Raw genomic sequence first — 21,436 nt, 5'->3', positions numbered from 1 at the left:
AGCGGCGGCCGTGGGGCGGTCGGTGAGGGGCTGGCTCCCGCCGCAGCCGGGCGGCTGCGGAAGCTCCTCTCCAGGCCTTTTTTTTGGAGCCTCGTCTAAAATACTACACGGGGGGTAACGCCACAGCCGGAGCTTTTCACGGACGGGTCGGAAGACCCTTACTGACCGGTACGAACTGCGGCGAGTTGTGAGGTGGAAAGCCTCGCACCATAGGATTTGCCTTTTCCTAGTTTTACATCGAGTGATTTTCAACCCAGAAAAAGAAAAGCAGTGCAGTTCTTTTTCAAGTTTATTGTGCAGCATGTTTTAAGTAAAAAGCAAGACCGGTGAACATGAAATAAAGTACAAAAATAAATACACTTTTATAATGGTAATACAATTCCACACAAAATAAAAAGATAAATATGTATAAATAAAAAACATCAAGTACAAAACCAAATTCTGGCACTTGTCGAGAGAAAGGCCTCATGAAAGTTAAAAAAACCTTGTGCTACAATGTTTTATTACACATATTGGAGGCATGCTTAAAGTAAAAGAGGTTTAGATGTGAAACCTGAACAGGAGGTAAGCAGTTTTACTAACACTTAAACTAAACCTATTTTTACATCAACATATTGCCTATGCTAATAATAAATACAGCACATAAAACTTCCTTTAAAAACATCAACCTTTAGCATTATCAACAGCACATCTTGTCACCAGTGACACAGGTTACTCTTGCCATTGTAAATTTTTCCCCTCTTAGGATGTTTTCCACTCCTAAGGAAAGTTGGGAACCAAAACAGAGCTTTGATGCCTACTGGGTGAGCAGGAAGCTTGCCTCAGGCATTTTCAGTATTCTGTCTGCAATTGTAAAGATCCATAGCATTTGGATGGAGGAGGCAGGTCCTCCACTGGTGTAAACCCTTAAATTTACACCATTAGGGGAGGCCCCCCCCCCCCCCCCAAGCTTTCAAATAAACACCTCTGTAAAGAGCCACCGAGCAGTATCATTCCTCAAGGTGTTCAGGCAGCATTTTTGTCATTTTCTAAGTATGTAATTTGGGTAACTTACTGCATGGTATAAAACATTTGAACAACGTCACTAGCTGAAGAGGACAGACTTGGTGATAGATAAAAGCCAAAACTAGTGCTGCAAGCAAGCCAATTCCCTCATCACTGCCCATGAAGATACTCTCCTCATCCCACCATTAACGTTCCTCTTTCATGCTATTTAACACAATGAAATTTCTGCTCAGTCTTTTTTCTCTTCCATCCCTGTCAACATGTTACAAAGCCTCCAAAATCAGGGTGTTGCATTGTATGGATACTGGGAAAGCAACAAAATATTACTCTTTTCACATTCTGGTAGTCAGTTCTCTACTACTACTGTTACAGAGCAGAACAGTAAGCGCTGCAAAGACTTAAGAAAGCCAAACTTTTCTCTGTTGGACTTTGAATGTTAACATCATGTCTCAAGATAATTAAAAGATGGAAGTTTACAGACTTCTGCTCCCCTCAAGTTGAAGCATAACATCCACCAATATGAAGACCAAGACAAAATATGAGCATGATCTTTTAATGTTAGATTTTCATAAATGTAAGAGTGTGTTTGCTGGGATTTGGTAGGGATTTACCCTTTCCTCCCCTGAAATCATGATTTTGGTACAAGGGCCTCTTAGATCCTGGTAGAAGAGAAACTGCTTAGAAAAATTGCAACTGTCATCAACAAAACATAAGATATCTTAATTATTATTATGGACGATCACTTGCAAGTCTGAAATGGTAAAACAATTAAAATCTTGCCTTCTGAAATTTTTGTAGAACATACAATTCTCTTCATCTTTGCCAAAAGTTGTTCCCATTAAAAAATGCAGGAGGCAGCAAGGAAAAAATAAAGGACTCTTTCAGCACAGTGTTTGATCCACCACATATATAAATGCGCAATTTCGGTATAGTCTGTCTGCCCAGCAGTTAATCTGGATTCATGTCTGTCCAACTCGGCAGAAATGTAAAACTTCTAGGCCATTAATATTTAAATTGAGGTAATCTCATTCATACAGAAAGTACATTCAAAAAGGCTGCCGACAAATTCACTGATGTAAGAGCTCAGTTTTGTTTGAATTTTTTTTTTCTTGCTTAACTGCTTTAACTTTATGGTATGAAACTAAAAATATATACACATGATTTATGGTGGCAAGCATACACAGAAATTGCAATTTTAAGTAATGCAAAAAGCGTATGTCAGACACAAGAATTAGAGAGTGTGAAAAAGTCACAAATTAACTTAATGTTGCCCTGTGGTGGTCTTTAAATAAACAAGATTATGAATCTTACTTGTACACAGTAGTATGAATATATAATAAATTTTAACATGCAATTTTTCCACAAGTATTAGAGCTTCACAGCCCTTTATTACTTCAGTATGACTGTTTTAATGTGTCATTGTCTGGAAATGGCAAAGTATGTTTATCATTTCTAAATATACATATACGTATAGAAGACGCAATATTTGAATCAGTGCTGAGAATGCCATAATTAAAAAACAGCCATTTTATCCCAGTGAGTGTTGTCTTCTTAAATTGTCACAACATTTGGCTTCTTTCTTTGGGTTCTTCCTGCATATGCTCCTAAAAAATGAAGTAAAAACATTACCATTTTACAATTATTAGTACTGTTTTTTGTAACAGGATTATCCAACAAAAATAGCTGAAAAAGTTTAGGACAATTTTTTTTAAGCAATATTATATATTCACTGGCTACTTTTAAAATTACAGTTTTCATGTTACACCCAAAACACCTTACAAAAAGTACCTATAGGTTTGGAAAGTAATGACATTTTATAGTATTTCCTTCCTCAGTAACTATTCCACCTTCTTTTCTGCTTCTCTAAAACATCCACAACTACAATTCCCAGGTTTTTAAAAGATAAGTCTGTCACATCAACAAGACAGAGATTAAATGACTGATAAGTGGTACTCTGCCATGTACTACTTTCAAACAAACTATCAATTAGAAGAATTTAATAATTAAAAAAATATAATACAAGTATTTAAGATAACTCTTTCCTTTTCCCCAGCTGCCACATTAATAAACGAAGAGACAGCTGCAGGTTTCCATATGTCAATATACACAAGCAGAATTAAAAGTGCAGTATTATTAAGGTCATCAGGCAGAGCCCTTGTAAAAGGAAAGCTGCTCAAGTATAAAAATAATAACAAATAAAAGCATCTCTCCATGTATATTTAGAAAACCATAGTATACTATGCATAGCACATGTATCTTCCAGTAATAAGGATTTAGCACTGCAGGCTGCTAAAAGTAGCACAACTCAGCATTCGTTAGGTTCAGGCAGTTACCAAGAGTGTCCAGCAATGTGAGCAAACATTTACCACATGGTGCAGAGCAGTGGAAATGGAAGACAGCCATGGAAGAGAAATAATCGGCAAGCAATTAAATGAACGTGACAGATAAAGTGCCAGTCCTTTTTAGGCTCTTCAGTTACTCTTTGTCGGAGTTGCAGCAGTTACTTACAGGTGTCCAAGGGCTACGTTCAGCACAGTGCAAAGCAGCTTTGGAAATGCCCACAGAGACCTTACCACAGCAGGATCCCTCCCATCTGAACACTGTTTCCCACTATACAAAAAGGCATTCTCGCTGGCTCAGCACTCTCCAGTGCTGTACTCTTCAGCTCACCTGTGATCTTGTAGGACAAACAACCAGGCTGACAGGCATGATGCTTTATGAGTGATTTAACACAACCTCTTAATTCTCCTCAAGTGCACAAGTTATATAAAAATCTCACATACGGAATAGGACAGTATAGGGAAGTGTAAAAAACCCAGCACTAGGTTTGAAGAAGCCAAATTTTATTAAAAAGAGTTACAGTCCTTCTGAACACAATTATCACCCAACCTTTCTCAGTGCCAGGGGGAGCAATTACACGAGGCCTCTCTCCTGTGTCACACAATTGACCTGCTACTCACACACAGCAAGTCTGACGCCTTCCTGAAGTGCTGCCTTGAATGCTGGCACACTTCACAGCACACACCGTGTCACACGGGCCAGCTGCGCCCTGCTCAGGCTGGACAGGCATGTGGGAAAGACCACGCTTGGCCAAGTGCTGCTGCCACCCAAATATACTCAGTGTGCCTCACGCCCCACATTTCTTTTCCACAACACTTACTCAGACTGGCCAGAAACAAAGGAGATGAATATGCCTAGTTGTAGCAGCAGCCTGATCTCAAGCACCTTGTTTCTAATACAATCAGACCACATTAAATGCCTTGCCTGGCACAGCTTGTAGGCTATTGTCTTACTACCTTGGTCCTATTTAAAAGAATAATAATAATAATAATAATAATAATAATAAAAAAACCCCATCAGATAAGACTCTTTATGGATTTATCAGTTTGTACTTTTCTCTTTAGAACAGAACTTTGGATTGAAGGAGTACGAAACAACAAAAACTAAATTTACGATCACCAGTTGATTCCTAAACAAAATGACTTCTTGCCAGAAAATGACAACAATCAGTCAGAGAGGTATTAAAGCTATGAAGCACTTTGCAGACAGAATTTAAAACAACAATTAGAAGAATGGAAAAAGAAAAGAAAGTAAAAGGAAAGTTGGATGAGTACATTATTGTTTTCTTCTGAGGGTTTGTCTCATGTCTAATTTGAATGTATTTATAATAGCTGTATTCTACTAACCCTCCTTCCCTTTCGCCCCTCTAATAAGCACAATTTAACTGGGAGTCAGGGATGAATGAAGACAAGAAATTAAATCAAAGTATTACAGGTTAGGAGTACAGCAGACTGGTACAGTTGCAGATATAAATAAATCTCTGTATTGCCTAGAACAAGCCACTGCTACCAGTCTGTCTTTTCTGACATGCACAACTTCTACTAAAATAAGAGAAATATATGCATTTGTTTGGCTTTTTACACTTTCTTTTCAAATTGACTTGAGATTATAGTTTCTCTGTCTATGGTCCTTCCCAGACAGAACTTACTGCCTCACTACAGATGACTTTCCTGGATCTCTCTTGAAAAAGACACTTTTAGTACTTCAAAAAACCCCCCATATTTAAAAACAAATTATTAACAAAAAAAACCCATTCAACATACTGCCAAGCCTTTCCCTATTCACATTTTATTCATATATAAAGAAAACTGTGTTCTATTTAAATGTATTCAACTTAAGTTTTGTTATTGCAAAATCATGCAGATTATTTCTTTTATGCAATGTGTTCCCCATCTAATAATTTCAGAAAGCATTTCTATTCATTTAGTACAAGTAGTCTAACCTATTTATAAAGGAGCACATGGAAGTATTGGTATTACACCATGGGAACATGACACGTCCAAACACTAAATGAGTTTATGTTGTGCAACAAGAACTAGGGAGCATATAACTGATTAGCCGTATCTGCTTTAAGTTCCAAGAAGGCCACTATAGAAGGTATTAAATGGCTTTCCAGATATTCAACAAATAGCAGTAAGGAAAGGCAAAGAGAAGTTTAGAGATATATCCCAAAGGATGCTTTTCATTGCCAAGTATCAACTGTCACGACTTAGATAATTATGACTAAGATAAACTCAGGGACTTACTTAGCAGAGCAGCACATGCTACCAACACAGAAGATTAAGAAAGAATGCTTTAATTGGATGTCTGATGCCAGACGCAAATGTAAAAAACCACTGTAGATCATTATGAGCTGAGCTGAGCTGAGAATGAATTATACGAGATTGGGGATGGCATCCAAATCTCAAATCGCTACTAAACTTGACACTGATACCACCCTTACACTACTATTCTTTTACAACCTTTGTCATACTGTAACTTGTAGAGGTCTTGATTGTTTTGTTGTCCCTGTTCTTCAGCACTCTCATTTACTTAGTTAATACCAGACACATTTTTGCAAACTTGCAGATGAAAACTTGCCTTAATGGCTACCTCTGGTTGCTAAAATTATATTGCTTACTTTATTTTCTTCTTCATATTTCAGAGAGATTATTTACTACCTTTGCTAATTTTTCTGTATTGTCACTGTGTGCAACAGAACTGCCTTGCTCTACTTTAGTGGTGACAGCACTGCCAGGAGCATTTGCAACAGAAAAATAAATGAACAAACCTTGGTTGTAATCTCATAATTTGCTTTTTTTATTTTCTCCTTTTTTTTTTTTCCTTCTTCAAACTGAAATGCTACAGAAGTGTATGCATAATTTCTTACTATACGTCCTTCTATGGCCACTTCTCTTGGCTTCACAAAGTACTATGAAAAGACCAAATACTCTGGGAAAATATCACATTTAAACAGTGTACACACTACACTAAAACGCACAGAAACTCTCTGCCAGCATTGCTCCAGGGCAGTCATAAGTATGATTTTCCCTTATAGGAAAGGTTTGATACTTAATACATAAAGGTAATTCAGATCACTGTGGAAAACAGTTGAAATCCTATTACATTACAAATTTGCCTTATTAAGCCCAAAAATGCCCAATTTTTATACTTGACTCGTGGAACTCTCCTTTAAGAACAAAGTGTAATTAAGATCTTAAACAGTTTTAAAATCTATAAATCACTTTACCTTTTGATAAATTAAGGCTTGTCACTTAAGAAATTTAAAATCCCATTAAAAAAAACGGTAATTGTGTAAGATGTTTCATAGTGTTTTATTCCCTTCATGCCTAACAGGCTGAAAACTGAGAGGTTTGGCACTGTTGTCAAACCTTTTTAATAAAAGGTAACCAATCAGTAATCCCTGTATGTAAGTACAGGAATACCCCACTTTTAAAATTGAGTCATTAAGACTCAAACATTCTGTAGGATGGTACAGTAATATACAGTATTTTAGGACTGTATGATGACTGAACGCCCACTGATAAGTCTGAAACTGTCCTTCCAGTCCTTTCAATAGGCTTCATGTTGAAGACAAGTTACACATGCGTACAGAACTAAGAATCAAATGACATTAAGATTCTAATCCAAGTCTATTTTGACTACTATTAGCTTCTCAAACAGTTACAGTGAATATATCTGGCAAATTTTTTTATGATTGTGCATCTCGTGAGCGAAAGCAAATGAGCTGTGCAGTATATTCTATATACTATGTTTATAGAACTTGAAAGTTGATGGTTAAGTTACCAGCACATGTTTGTTTGAAGATAGGTTAGCTTTAACACATAGCAAAGCAGGCGCACAAGAAAAGGAAAACAATATATCGCCCAGTTACTTTTTCTAGATACTAGTAACTTATTTACTATAAGATCCAAGCACCAATTTTCTACACACCTGAAACAGCCTTGTTAGACACTCTGCTCTCTGAGGCCTTCTTTCTATTTTGCTCAACCCCCTTCATTGAGGTCTTAGGGGTTCTAATTAAATATAAAAGAGTTAATAAGTCACTTGCAACAAAGTTGAAAGGCTGTATCCAAAAATATAAAGACACTATCAAACTGTGTTTGGCACAAAAACATTTTTACAGTGTCCCACAGAACCGCCTCCTAAGTATGTCAATTCCTATTGACATTATTATGGCTTATGTAGACACATTACATAGGAGAACATCTCCCCATGAACAGATTTTTAAAACTCTATTCAAGAAACTGATTCAGTTCAGATACTGTGGCATTACAGTCTACATATAAAAATTATATATTTCATTAAGTGGAAGCAAAGCTTCATGGAATGAATGTTACAAATACAAATGTTGGAACAGTGTAAATGGAGACAATACACAAGAGGATGAGAACACTAAATATTTTCTTGCAGTATAAGGTAAAACAAAGCTTCATCGCTCTCTCAAAATACTGTGAAAAGTAATTATTTTTACTTTGAACAACAGTTGCAGCAGTATGTGTAAATATTATTCAGAAATCACTGTGCTCTTGCATTTTGCATTTACTTTCATCTTTAGGATTTAAACATGTTGTGCCCTTACCCTTGTCTGCAAAGCAGTCTATGAACCGGGGCATTCTGTCCTTGATTTGGTTGAAGTACGCTGTTAAAACACAAACTTTTATTAGTAATTTTCCCCTTCTTTTAGAAAAAAAACAACTCACAAGGAATACTGAATTATGCATCATGTTTCACATAACAAATTTCAGAAATGCTAACAGGTTCTGTAATGCAGATGACATGTAGGCAAAAGTGGCAGGAATTAAAATTCCAGAATAGGATTACTACTTCCGCTATTTAAAACAAAGAAACAAAGCACACAGGTAAAACTCCCTCAGCAGTGCCTTGGGTTCCTAGTCATTGATAAGAACATGCAGGAAAAAAGGACTGAATCACTTCAACTTGTCATTGAAGACTGAACTGTATTAGTAGACAGCACGTCTTCAGAGCTTTTGGCTAAGCATGGCATAAAAATTGTCTTTAAAGGATGCCAGGTATCTGACTTTTTATACTAGAAAAAGGTGCAAATAGGCCTCATAAGAGAGGGGCTGAAGAGCAAGTACTGAACACTGTAATTCTGTGATCTAAGCAAACAATCACACAATCTAGAAGCAAGAACTTTTCCTCACAACAGAAAGCCACTCCTGACAGCTTCCTAACGATAAACCTATCAATGATTACATTACAAAGTAAAGGGTATTAAGAAAAGTAGGAGTGTCAAACTGAAGTTTAAGAGATACTAATAGCGTATCTCAGTGAAAAACCTTGAGCTTGAGCACAGAGATTTAAAGCCATAAATAAAAAATTTCTGAAGATAACATTTCAGAACTGACTCTGAAGAAAATAAATCTTTTCTGACTTCTAATGAGCTAATAAACCCCTTTCTCAGACCATGCTAAATCAGATTTCATTACTGTCCATCATAATAGTGACAGGAATTGAGCTGACTGATGCAAAACCAGCAACACAGATCAAAGAATCTGTCATTATAAGACAGTTCGTTAAAAGCATCCTAATACAAGTAATCTTCACTCACCGGCTTTCAGGAGTTTTTTGTTTTATGATTATTTTTTTACTTGGCATTCCCATTTCTGAAGCCCTAGAGAAATAGAAGTATTGAAACATATTTAAATTATAAAGCCATCATCTAGGTCTTAAGCAGAAACAGTAAGAGAATACCTACAACAAGATCTTCATCTACATGTAATACTGCCAGAGCAGTACTACAGATTATCACTGTTTACTCATGAGCAAGTGTAACGCAACTGTTCAGTCCACTGTGTTGCAGGATAATGCCTGCTACCATCCCCCCCCAAACTTTGCCAGAGATACTCTATCAAGTATCTCTATTGCTAGGCACCTTAGAAAGACTGATAAAATAACTTAGAGCACTTTTTACAATTTACAGAATCAACCATAAACTAAGTGCTCACCACCGGAATACAGCATAAATGCACAACTTAGAACAAACATTCTTCCCCCATTCAAACAAGAAGTCCCTTAAAAGCAAAAGCGAACTACTATTACTAAGACACCACACACCCAAAGACTGTTTTTTATTCATTCTTGCTAGGAGAAACATTAGTTTGCAAAGAACCTCTTACTCCAAAAACTTCTTTTTCACTATTTCCAAAGCCTCCTACTCATCCTCTTGCACCCCACCACCACAAACAGAGGACCGCACGTACTTCATGTACTTTTTCCTGTCCAGAGATTTCTGCGTAGCTGTTGAAAGTGTTGCTCTCTCTCTTGGGCTCTTTACTTTATCCTAAAAAAGCAAAAGAACCGACAATAACTCTAGTTACTGCTCTCTTTGAGCTTAACCTGATCTGACCTGCCTGTATTCAAAGAAATAAAATTAAAAAAAACCCCAAACAACAAAACCAACAGTGTTTTCAGTACTAAGTTCACATTCAGGCTAAATTAAAGGGTTTTTTTTCTTTTTTAAAATTAACAGATCTTCCTTATATTACCAGATTTAAAAAGTTTGTGTGCCATAACAAATTCTTGCTATGGACTTTTTGTTATTACTTTCACCGTGTTTTTCATTGTAATTTTTATACATCTACACATTAAAAGTTTCAACATAATAATCTGCTACTGCACTGACCCCTTTTTTTTTTATTTGAAGTTACCTAGAGAAGCATAATTAAACAACAGTTCAGATTTAAAAAACTTTTTACTGGGTGAGGAATAACCTCTTAAAAGCAAAATGATTCAGTACTTAAAGTCTTAAAACAGTTTACATTATCTTGAATATAACACACCATTTGCCTGAGCATCTTCTCTTTACGAACTTCACGATCATGACGCAGAATATTCATTCTTTCCGATGCCTCCATTGCAAAAAAGATGTCATGGATGTCATACAGAGCAGCTCGCAGCTGCAAAGAATAATTAAAATTTTAATGAAATATTCAGTCAACATTCCCACGCTTTTGATCATCAAGCTCTTCTCACTTTCAATCTAAACAAAGCACTTGAAAAGATAATTTTGAAATCTCTCTTAATGTGTCAGTACAAAAATGGAATCTTCTCTTCACAGCCATAATTTAGAATTTGTACTTTAAACAAAGTCACTGTGAAGATTTTAGGTATTTATAGCACAAAAGCAGAATAGCTAGGAAAAAAAAAAAAAAAGGTTTAAATTGTGTCACCTGAGCCATTACTCTTTCATGAAGGGATGCATCTTGTGCTGAAACACTTCCTCTCTTTAATGGGGCTTCAGACTGAAAATTTTTTATGAACTCCATAGTATCCTGGGTAAGGCAGAAAAATAAGATTAAGCACCAAGCATAATCCTTCACAAGAAAGCAATCATTACAAACTGTACGCATAGGACATATATTCTTTGTTTGACTTGGACCTTATGACTCTAAGCAACGCAACACTCAAACATGTTCACGTGACAGACATTCCCAAATTCTTCTGAAAGCAGAAAATGCATGATTTCACCTGTCAATTGAAGATAGGAACAAAAACAAACAGGAGGACAAGCTGCATAATATAAAAATGCTAATCTTACTTTTACAGTTTGCTTAAGATGTTTCAGTTTTTCTGTCTGCAGGAGTCTACGAGTGAGAAAACCCTTTGCCACAGCAGTGATCTTATCGAACTTCATTTGTATCTCTGGACTGAAAACCTTAAAAGGAAAGAAGCGTTTTCTAAGCATTCGATAAAAAAAGCAAGACTTACGAATTATTGCTCAAATAACATCAATCATGTGACATAAGTTTTCAGGTAAGAAACAAGCTGTTGATAAAGGTTTTGGCTAGGCCAGAAGTATCCACCATAATACTAACTTAGCAGAAGCAATATATTGTTATAGAATTATTTGGCATATATGAACAACTAGAAAAATATCCTATACAGTTCTCTCGTGTAATCGAAGTCAATATAGGAAGGGATACTAAACTTTTCTGTGAGATTTATTACTGCACAGCTATTATCAAGTTAACAGTGTCTTACAAAAACTAGAGGGCTTTTTAAGCTATAAATAAATCTTTTTTTTTCCTTACCTGAGTCCACCTAGTTTTGATCCTGTTACTTGGCCTAGATACTGAGGTTTTTATAACTCCACTACCTGATGGTCCCCAGAGAAAGAATGAAGTTTCACTTGTTGAAGCAAAGGTGTTAGGTGTAGTAAAACCTGTGTGCAAAGCAGAATGTACAGTTCAACACATACTCTTCCATAAAGTAATGACCATGTGTGTGCATACACTCAGCTCAGAGACAGCAGCTTTGTTTACGAGGTCGATAAGAGCCAAGAAGCAATCTGAATATTTCCGATTCACTTCCTAGCAAAACTTGCCAAACAGAAGACAAACCAAAACATTTCATAATGTTCTGGAACAGGTGAGAAGTGTTCCATCAGCTGTACTTCCTTGCAGTTGAGACTCCTTGGTGTAGCCCCTCTAATCCTCCTGCACAAACAAGAACACCTGGCCCGCTGCTGTGCAGCTACGTATGAGGATGAACCTTCTGTGACATGATGCAAATCCACATCCTCATCCTTGATCAAATGAGTTTACTCTTAGCTTGTTTTCCTCAAATATGCCCTACAACAATTCTATAACAAATGCAATACATGGAATAGTACAAGGATAGCTGAAACTGTGCTAAATGCCAGCTAGACAAAGATGCAACACAGAATTTGTTTTATATATGTTGTCAACAGCTGAAGGCAACAGCTGTCTGCATATCCTGACCAACAAGTGCCCGAGGACAGGAATACTGCATTTATCAATACAATGGGGCAGCTGGTCCAGTCAAGTACTGTAGAGCAAAATGTATCACATTTAATCTATATTCTACCCTCTCAGTTTTACCAATGCTGGTGGAGTTTGCATTATGGACTGTCTCCAGCTGAGACTGCACACTTTCCAGCAAGCCACTTTCGCTTTTTTTCCTCCACTCCAACTCCATCCTACTGTTAATATTCACTTTAGAAATTTCTATTTCCGTTGTAGCAACCTTCTTTCCTTTCAACTTTCTCTCCTGCTCTTCCAGTTCCTACAAAAGAAAGAATCAGCTGTAAGACTACTTTTCTAACTCTGCAAAACAATAGGATATACATTTTAAAACCAACTGCTTCCAGACAAACTGCAATACAACACACATGCCCTTTGCTTAGAATTTTTCCTCTTTTTACCTTACCTTCTGCAGTTTCTCCTGTTCTCTCTCTTGTTCAGCTATCAGAATCGACAGCTGTTGTGCATGCTGTTCTTCAAGTCTCTTCCTCATTTCTTCAAAGGCCAACATTTTAGTTTTTAAAATATCTTCTGAGAAGATACATTACAAAGAATCAAGTATTAAATAATTTCTACATGATCTTTGCCACAGACATACATGCATTTAACAGGAGTAATTTGCATCATCAGTTAAAAAAGTACAACATTATCTTTGACATCAGGTTTCCATTATGTATTGCAAAGAACCTCATCAGTTACTACAGTCCTTCAAAATATAGGCATGTTCATATTTGTGGGATAAGCATGTGAATAGAACAGCAGTAACACCAACTGAGCCAGTATTAAAATAAGAACACAAAAAATCTAGCTCTAAGAATAGTATACCTACACTTGCTTGAGTGAATTAGAATTATTTATGCCACTTCAGCTTGACTTGGTAGACACATACAGATGTAACACAGTCTTGAATTCGAAGACAATACCAACATAGTGATTTGCAACCCATTAAAAGGTATTTTCTTTTAATTTATATAGGCTATCTTTTCTTTCAGTAGTCTTATTTAGACCTCATGGAATAAAACATAATTTTCTTAGTAAAACTAAATTCCAGTTTCTACATTCAAATGGGAAATTAATATTTGTGCTGTCAAATGATACCCTTGAGAATAAATACGGAATTCACAGAACTGATACACAATGTTTTAGCTGATGTTTCCTCATAAATTGTTTAATCGCATATTTGTTACAAATAACTGTTATAAGACTTGTGACTCCAAGTGACTTCTAAGACAGCAATTACTCCATTCTGTAGCAGTTAAAAATGGCTCAAGTAGCAAGTTGAATTTCAGAATTTGTCATTAATTAAAAATTAAATAATGAGGTTACTGAAAAAAAGATAATTTACACTCAATAAAATTTTAGCCTTTTGATATATATACATACTTAGAAACACCAGTGACTAACGATCATTGTGTTTTTTTCTAAGAGATTTATAAACTGAGAAGTAAGTTTAAGAAAAACCCTCAAATACAGGAAATCTTTTACCTTTTGCCATACTATCAGGGGCTGCATTCTTGGTAATGTAAACTGATGCCACAGGGTATTTCTGTTCTTGCAACCACTGCTTCTCTTGTTCTTCCATTCCAACTGTTAGAACACAGGGACCATTTTCTTTTTGGCAGTTGTCGGTGTCCAAATCAAGTCTACGTTTTACCTTTTCAAAACTATTTTCTAGAAACTGCTCGCTTGCTGGGGAAACACTTGGAGTGTCCATCTGCTGTCGCACATTCTTGCTCTGCATTAGTAGCGGGGACGGGTTTTCTACATCGTAAGATTTATTGAGTTCTACTGGAGAATTACATTTAGTATTTTCTAGCAAACTAGATGGTTTGGTTTCATTCACAGGTAGGAGCTTCTGTGCTACTGTAGACTGACTGATGGCAAATGGGTCATTCAATTTTGGAGCTACAGTACTAGTACTAGTCTCTACCTTATATGGCCCTCTGCTGTCCATCACTACCTGTCCTTCCACTGCAGCCAACAACGTTCCTTTGCTTTCCAAGTGCCCAAAGGAATGGCGATTCGGTTTGCCCACCCCCAACCCATCACAAGGGCCTGAAGAATTCCTGTTGACACTGGGAACTCTGCCAGGGCAAACCATAGTGAAGTCCACCATGAACTTTGGCACTGATTCAGATACATTATTTTTATCTGCAATATCTTGCATGATTAAATCCATCGCTCTACCCTTGCCTTTAGGACTTAACTCGTAAGCATTCACAGGGTTATTTATAACGATGTGTCCCATTGATAAAGGTCTTGGGCGCCTTCGGTGCATTTTAGGGCTCATGCTTGGCTCTGGGCTTGGCAATTTGGCGTAAGAGCCCGTGAGGCTCCTGACAATGCTACTGTCACGATCAAACATAGAATTCTTTTTAAATTCTTCATCTGAATCCGAATCCACCAATGGGGGTGTTCCAACTCTCATAGGTATGTCCACTTTAGAAAAACTGGATAAAGCAGACATACTTGTGTTATTTGTATGAGTAGAGGCACCTTGGAGAAGGGTATTTGATTTATTAAGACTGGGTTTATCAAGTGTCGGAGTGGTGCAACTTCTGCCGGTAAGCTTTCCTCTTTCTTTCACAGGGTCAGTTGTTTTAACACCATCATTTTCTTTATCTGAATGACTTTCACTCATACTCCTCTTTGAATTACTTTTTGAGCTACGTTTGGTTTGCTCTTTCTCTATGTACTCCCTAGATTTTTTCATCAGGTTCTGAAGACTCATTACGTATGGATCTTGGACTTCCTCATCTGATGGCAACCCTCCTACTCCCTCTTTCTTTTGCAAAGCATGTGACGCAAGCTTACTATGCATGTTGTCAGGAGATGCAGCCCTTGGACAAGGTATGTCTTTTGTGATGCAATTCTCGCTTCGCTTTGAAAAAACATTTTCTTCTGCTGCTTTAACTACTTCTGTCACAGTGGATGTCATCTGCCCAGTAGTATCTGATGGCTTAAGTTCTGGTGTCTTTTCAAGCTCTGTGGAACCATGCCTTTCAGGAGAACACGCCACATTGACATCTGATAGAGCTGTGAAGTCAGCCGAAGCTTTTGAATCTGAATCAGGGCAATTATTCTCAGCCTCCTGTGCGTTCACATCACTCACGCTAGGTCTTCTCCTGATCTGCAAATAAAAATTGAGAAAAAAAAAATTCATGTATTTTCAATGAAATCTCAGATTCTCAGGTTTCTGCAAGCTTCACCTGACTTTAAAAAAAAAGAATGCTACCACCTTAAAACCAATAAAAATTTTCAGTTTGACTGTTACCAATTTCCTACAATACAGAGCTCTTTGCAATGGGAAGGAGATTATTGGAATTAAAATATAAATTTAAATAATGGTCCACTCAGAATTTTACTCATACCAAGTATCTGAATGCAAAGATGCTCTTTTCTTCATAAGGTAATTTGGATAAATTCAAATAATATTATGGCTTCAAATTATCTTGCAAGATTCCTCTTAAAATATTAAAAAATGTTGACATTAAATAAGAAAAGTAATTGCAAAATTTCAGCATGAAAAATAGACTAATCTATAGACAACTAAGAACAAATCAACATAATTCCTAATAAAAATAGTGGAACTATAAAATAATTTGTTCATTTTTTTATTAATCCGGAGACAATTAAATACAAGTTTTCATTTGTCAAGCACTTGGAAAACCAACTTCATTTAAGCAAGAATTACATGCTACTTCTAGTGAGCATTTGTTTAAAAGGATTTTCACACTACAATTATCCTATAGGTTATCCTGTGTGTTGCAACTCAATTATCAAGGGGACACCTTTGAAAAAATAAAAAAGCTAACTTATTTTTGTATTGAACCTATGTTCCTGGTCTGGTCTTCAAATCCCAAGCCAGATGACTGTTGCCACGTACACTCCAGTAAACAGTGCAAACTAGTAAGTTTTGTTTGCCACCTTAGTAACTCAACAAATTCAGTGTTAACTGTACTTGTTGAAGCAACAGGTTAATTTAAAGACTGTATTGCAATTGTTTCAAAGACAAATAATACTGCTTGATTAGATGTATTTAATAGTCTTTTCCATTTAAACCTCTACTAAATACACCATTGAAGCAGCAAAGAAAACAAAATATTTGCAGTAAAATTATAAAGCTCACAACAGAACACAAGTTGTTGCAAAGGTAATTTTAATTCTGTAAGCATAAGGTTGAATATAGATCATTTTCTGACTAAACTATAAGCTTGCAAATAAAGCAAACCAGTTGCTCTACCACTGGGGGTATTGTTCATTTGTTTTTACAATCTAGTTGTTTCAAACGCTGTTACAAAAGCAACAGTCACCCACCTGGTGAGGTCTGTCTTTTGCATATACCAAAAACAAGCAGTGAAAAGCAAGTCCCATGCATTACAACGAATGTAGATACTATCAATAAATAATCAATTATCAGGTCACATAGCATGAAACACTAGCAAGTGCTGGTTCTAGAGAGTTACCTGCTATTAATTTCATGTTTATATTGATGAATACTTAAACCCCAGCACTTTAAACATAAGCAGAGGTTTTCTGTAAAGCTATAAGGCAGCTTTGGACTAACACTACCTGAACATTTTCTAGAATCTCCTGAACACGATTCAATAAAGCTCTTTTCCGGGAGTTCTGTCTCCAGGTCTCTAGGTCCAGTGCTTTCTGTTTATATTGCTGTATTTCCTTTTTCTTTTCAAGGTTAAGCTGCAAAAAAGAGTGTAAGAAACATGGTTTATATCGCTAAATGCAGATTTCAGTATGGAATTACAGAAGTAAATTAGAAAGAAAAACAACAGAACAAAACAATAGAAGAACAACAATCACCTAAGTTGAGACTTTCCGCACATTTTAAATGCCAGCTTCTTTTTAACCATTTATACTTTTCTTTTAATGGAAGGTGCACAAAATGCCTTCTAGGCACACATGCAAATAAACATGAATGTAAAAGGTCATTTAGAAAAAAACTGCATGAACATTACATGCTACAGTACCAACTTCAAATGACACAGGACTCAGACTGCAGGGCAAGTCTTCCTCAGGCCCCTATGGAGATGGGAGGTTTGGGCATCCTGTAGAGCCCCCTGTGACCAATCTTCCTACCCGTACTCAAACTATTAAGCTCTATGAAGAACTAGCTTGCACTTGCCCTCTTGAACCATAGGCGAATTTCACAACAAGGCAGAAATGTATGCAAGCAGTCTTCTGGATCCTTTTGACAATCAGAATCTGAAAATCTTCCAAGTTACTACTTTAGAATATGTCGTTTGGATAAAAGTCAAAACTAGGTCTACAAAGCTACATCTACAAAAATTGGTTTCACAAAGTTCTACAAAATTAAATAGTCTCAAGTCAAATTATGCATTTCTTCTACGAAACAAAATATCCACCCATTTGTAAATGAAAAATATTACAATGTATCATTTAGTCTCCAATGTATATCTGTATCATGATTTTTGGACATCGTTGTTAGAAAGTGTCTCCGTTCATACTGCCCCTTGCTGAAACAAGGAAGTCAGCTGCATTATTGCACAAACTACCAACAGTCTTCTGCTTGGCTCTGTCTGCATTAAGCACAGAATGACTTAACATAATTGATGAGCCTGTGAAATACATTAGAGGAAGCTGCAAACACATGCAAAAAAAATTTACTTAAAAGCTTAACTATCTCAGTATTTCCTATGTGCACTTTTTTTTTTTTGACACTTTTAAATGAACTCACACGTTCAATATTTGGAATGTCAACATGATTTTACATGAAGTTAAACCCAGCAATAACATTCATCTTTTTAATACCACAAGCATTTTTACTCCCCTTGTGAAGACAAGAAGTTCAAGAAATTAAAGCCAATGTAGTCGGTGTGAAAAAAAAATACATTTTACCCCTTCACTTTGTAAAATTAAGGCTAAGAATGCTTAGAATACACTAAGCAGCAGGCCAGATGATACCTGACACAGAGCTGTACCTTCAGCAGAATCATGACATGTGGACATCAAAGCTAGTGCCAATAGCACAGTTAGCACACCAGGGAAGAAAAGAAAAGAAAAAGAAGGAAAAAAAAAGGCCTTACCAGAGGGGAAAGCACAGGAACGCCATGGAATTGAATGAGGGAGATATTTCTGTGCTGAACAGTGACAGAGGTTTCTCTTTTTATTGCCTCTTCTTGGATTCTGGAAAGATGCTTCTTACAGAATATTTCATAGTCCTCCATCTTCATGTTAACTAAGCTGCAAAGAGTAATAACATTACCCTTCCATGTACTTCCGAGACCATGAAGGGAAAACAACATCACAACTAATTCTGTATCACTATATTCCGGGAAACAAGTTAAACATTAGAAAACTCAGTTATGTTTCTCGTCTTCCTACCATTAACAAATGCTGCAAAGCTTTTCTTTTTTTCCCATATAAAAATAGAATCTGCATATATGAGCAAAAAAAGATGATGACAGGTACACCGAGAAGCAAGCAAACATTGATATAATCAGGATTTACAAAACTACACACACTACAGATAACCTTAACAATTTCCGTCATAGATTAAACCTTTAAGGTCTCCCACGACTATCAGATAGATGCTATCAACTGTAAAAAAACCCAATAAATAAAATTGCAGCCAGTCGTGAATATTGCAAAAACAATTAAGCTGGTATTAAAGCAAGACCAGCCTTTATATTCAGGGGCCTGAGAGGAAGCCGTCTCCCTCCCCTGAGCCTCCTCCTCGACACATCCCTGGGTCAACAGCCGCCAATGCTTCCACCCGAAAAAGACGTTACAGCCTTGTTTCCTTAAGAGACCCTACGCGTCTCTCACTGCCCACCCCCACCGGAGCGAAAGCAGAGCCAAGCACACCGGCCGAGGCCCGCCAACGCTTTTGTTCCCCTCGCACACCCCTTCGGCCCGTCTCCGCCTTCCTCCCGCCCGCTCCCGGCGCACCGAGCCCTCCCCGGGCCGCCCGGGAGGACCCCTGCTCCCCGGCCCGGGCGGCAGCTTCGCCTCGCCTCGCCTCTCCCCTCGGCTGCCCTGCCCCACGCCCGCCTCCGGGCGGCGGGTGGCTCCGGCGGGGCCGGGCCCGGGCGCCGCGGCCCTCCCCGCCCGGCGGCAGCGCGCCCGCCGCCGCCGCCGTGTCGTCGCCCCCCGCCACCGCGGGGCACGGCCCGCCCCGAGGCCCTCGGCGAACCACTCGGTACCTGCGCGGGGCTCGGAGCCCCGGCGCGGCGCGGCCCGCTCGCTCCCCTCACCCGCGCAGCCCGGGCGGGCGGCCTGCGCGGCGCTGCCCCGCCGCCGCCTCCCGGCAGCCGCCTCCCGGCAACCGCCTCCCGGCAACCGGCCCGCCCCGGCCCCGCTTCCCCGCCGCGGCACTACAAGCCCCAGCGCGCACTGCGGCCCCGCTCCCGCTCCTCCCTCCTCGGGGCGGGCCGCGGGGGACACGGGCGGGGCGCTGTCTTCTCTTGGGCCGAAAATTTAGGGAAAAAAACCCCTCTTGATTTGGTCTAGGAAAGGTCGCGAGCTCCATCTACAAACCCCTTCACGCAGCCGAGCCCCGCGGGACAAATCTGTCGGTTTGGGGCGAGCTCCCAGGCAAACGTAGCTCCAATTTTCAGAGGTACGAGGTGGGACTGGGGGCCGCCCTGGTCCTCTTGATTTCCAGCGACTTCCACCCGCAGGTCTCCAAGACAAGTTCCCCTGTTAGCACGAGTGAAGCCTGTTCTGCTCTATCACGTTAAATATCATATGGCTGTGCAGTCCTTCTATAGTCAGGACCACAAATGTGCCGCCAGCAGGTATTGGTTTCATTGAATGCGCTGTGACGAGAAAGATAAACATGAGAACTTGTTAATGCGCTCTCTGGACACAGCATCATGGTGTCACCGCAGACATCCTATCCCTCCCACCGGGGCGGCAGGCAGCTGCTGGTCCAGCCGGCCGAAGGAGCAGGTAATACTCACCAACAAGGCAGGTCAGGCGGAAAACACATGCTTGTTTGCCAGCACTTGGCCCAGGCAAATTAATTTAAATTTATGGAAACATCTAGTTCCCGGTGAGCATTTAGAGATGTTAAGGCTGTCGTTCTTGTTTCAAAAAACGACTCCTTCACCTGCTAAATCTCTTCAATATGTTAAACATTATTGAGGGTTTTTTTTAAATCTACACCTTTAATCTTAGCAAATGCTCTTGTTTATCAAAAGATTTTTAAATATGTAAGACATATAATTAGCCATTCCGTATTTGTGTCTGCATATATATGTCTGATTTTTCTTTAGGTACATCTGGCAGATGCACAAAACCATAGACAGAAAAGGATATTTGAGATGCTCAGAACCAGCTAGGACAATATGTGAAAAATATTTACCTCAGCTATTAAAAGAAAAAATTAAACTGGGCTTAGAAGATTGCCTGCTGCCTGTTCCACCTCTGGCTGGCAAGAGAGCCTCCCTGCAAAGTCAGTTTCTTCCCATCCTTCCCACTGAGAACACAGACACACACACACAAAATAAAAATCCTCATTTTTGTTAATACAAACCGCTGTTTCCTCTGCTTTGCTGTTCTATCTCCAGACTGAACAAGCCCAGTTTCTTCAGCCTTCTCCCATTTCCCTGTCTCGTTGCTCTTTCCTGTGGATTCTTTCCCGTTGTTTACACTTCTGTCACGCACAGCGGTAAAAGCGAACTTCCCGCTCCAGCAGGAGCCTCTCCTCAGGCGGGCGGGAGCCGCGGTCCCTCGGGTGACCCCCGGGACCCCCGCGCCCCTCACAGCACCGGGGCCGCCTACTCCGGGGCTGGGTTTGTGAGGAGGCACGAGCCGATAGTTACCCACCTCACACAGAGCGTTAGCTACATAACGTATACGGCAGGTAACATTGTACAGAGAAACACGATCATTAACTGGAAAATAACTAATATTTCGAATTAGGTGGCATAGCTGGATAGAACCCCCGACGCTCTCCAGACACACGCGACAGTCTGGGCAGCGGTACCTTTCCTTCAATTAACACCATTTATTTTTGTCCGCGCCGGTTTTTATCCGGAATAATCCGTATTTTCTCGCAGGGCTCCTCCGACCTTTACCCGAGGGGGTTCCTCAGCCCCAGGACCTGCCGGCCTCGGCCTCGGCCCCGCGCTGCCTCCACCCCGCCCCTCGGCGCCTGCCGGCGGGCGGTGCCAGGCGGGGATTGGCTGGCGGTAACAGCCGCCGCGCGCTGGTTAGTTGAGGGCGGGCGAGCGGCGGGCGCCGATTGGTTGCTGGCGGGCGGAGGGCTGGCTGGCCCTGGGCGCCGATTGGTTGCTGGCGGGCTGAGGGCTGGCTGG

General features: G+C 39.3%; 1 protein-coding gene across 6 annotated transcripts; it reads right to left on the bottom strand.

Moving 5' to 3' along the window:
* Window positions 1-271: 271 nt before the first annotated feature.
* CCP110 (centriolar coiled-coil protein 110) lies at window positions 272-21,299 on the bottom strand. 6 transcript variants are annotated; one of them, XM_069810060.1, is made up of 16 exons: window positions 20,653-21,299; window positions 19,653-19,933; window positions 18,200-18,356; window positions 16,707-16,835; window positions 13,620-15,264; window positions 12,541-12,665; window positions 12,213-12,396; window positions 11,403-11,533; window positions 10,910-11,026; window positions 10,542-10,643; window positions 10,152-10,268; window positions 9,573-9,652; window positions 8,921-8,983; window positions 7,928-7,987; window positions 7,279-7,361; window positions 272-2,609 (listed from the first exon to the last, which is right to left on the bottom strand). In XM_069810060.1, exons 3-16 carry the CDS (start codon window positions 18,344-18,346, stop codon window positions 2,557-2,559), a joined length of 3,036 nt encoding a protein of 1,011 aa, XP_069666161.1. In that variant the 5' UTR covers window positions 18,347-18,356; window positions 19,653-19,933; window positions 20,653-21,299; the 3' UTR covers window positions 272-2,556. The 6 variants fall into 6 exon arrangements, with proteins under 6 accessions (XP_069666161.1, XP_069666162.1, XP_069666163.1 ...); XM_069810061.1 differs by having other exon boundaries at window positions 21,197-21,253; XM_069810062.1 differs by lacking the exons at window positions 19,653-19,933; window positions 20,653-21,299 and adding an exon at window positions 19,370-19,488.
* Between the last annotated feature and the right edge of the window lie 137 nt (window positions 21,300-21,436).

The sequence above is a fragment of the Haliaeetus albicilla genome, chromosome 22 (assembly GCF_947461875.1).
Source record: "Haliaeetus albicilla chromosome 22, bHalAlb1.1, whole genome shotgun sequence".
Taxonomy (NCBI): Eukaryota; Metazoa; Chordata; class Aves; order Accipitriformes; family Accipitridae; genus Haliaeetus; species Haliaeetus albicilla.
The sequence above is the reverse complement of the archived record's forward strand: the minus strand, read 5'-3'. Positions and strand labels throughout refer to the sequence as shown.

Excerpts from the sequence above, each read along its gene's own strand:
- CCP110 (XM_069810060.1), bottom strand. The coding sequence starts at position 18,346 with ATGAAGATGGAGGACTATGAAATATTCTGTAAGAAGCATCTTTCCAGA. Across the intron at positions 12,666-13,619 it reads CCCTGATAGTATGGCAAAAG|AAGATATTTTAAAAACTAAA; the intron begins GTAAAAGATTTC and ends GTATCTTCTCAG. Across the intron at positions 9,653-10,151 it reads AGAAGATGCTCAGGCAAATG|GATAAAGTAAAGAGCCCAAG; the intron begins GTGTGTTATATT and ends TTGCTTTTTTAG.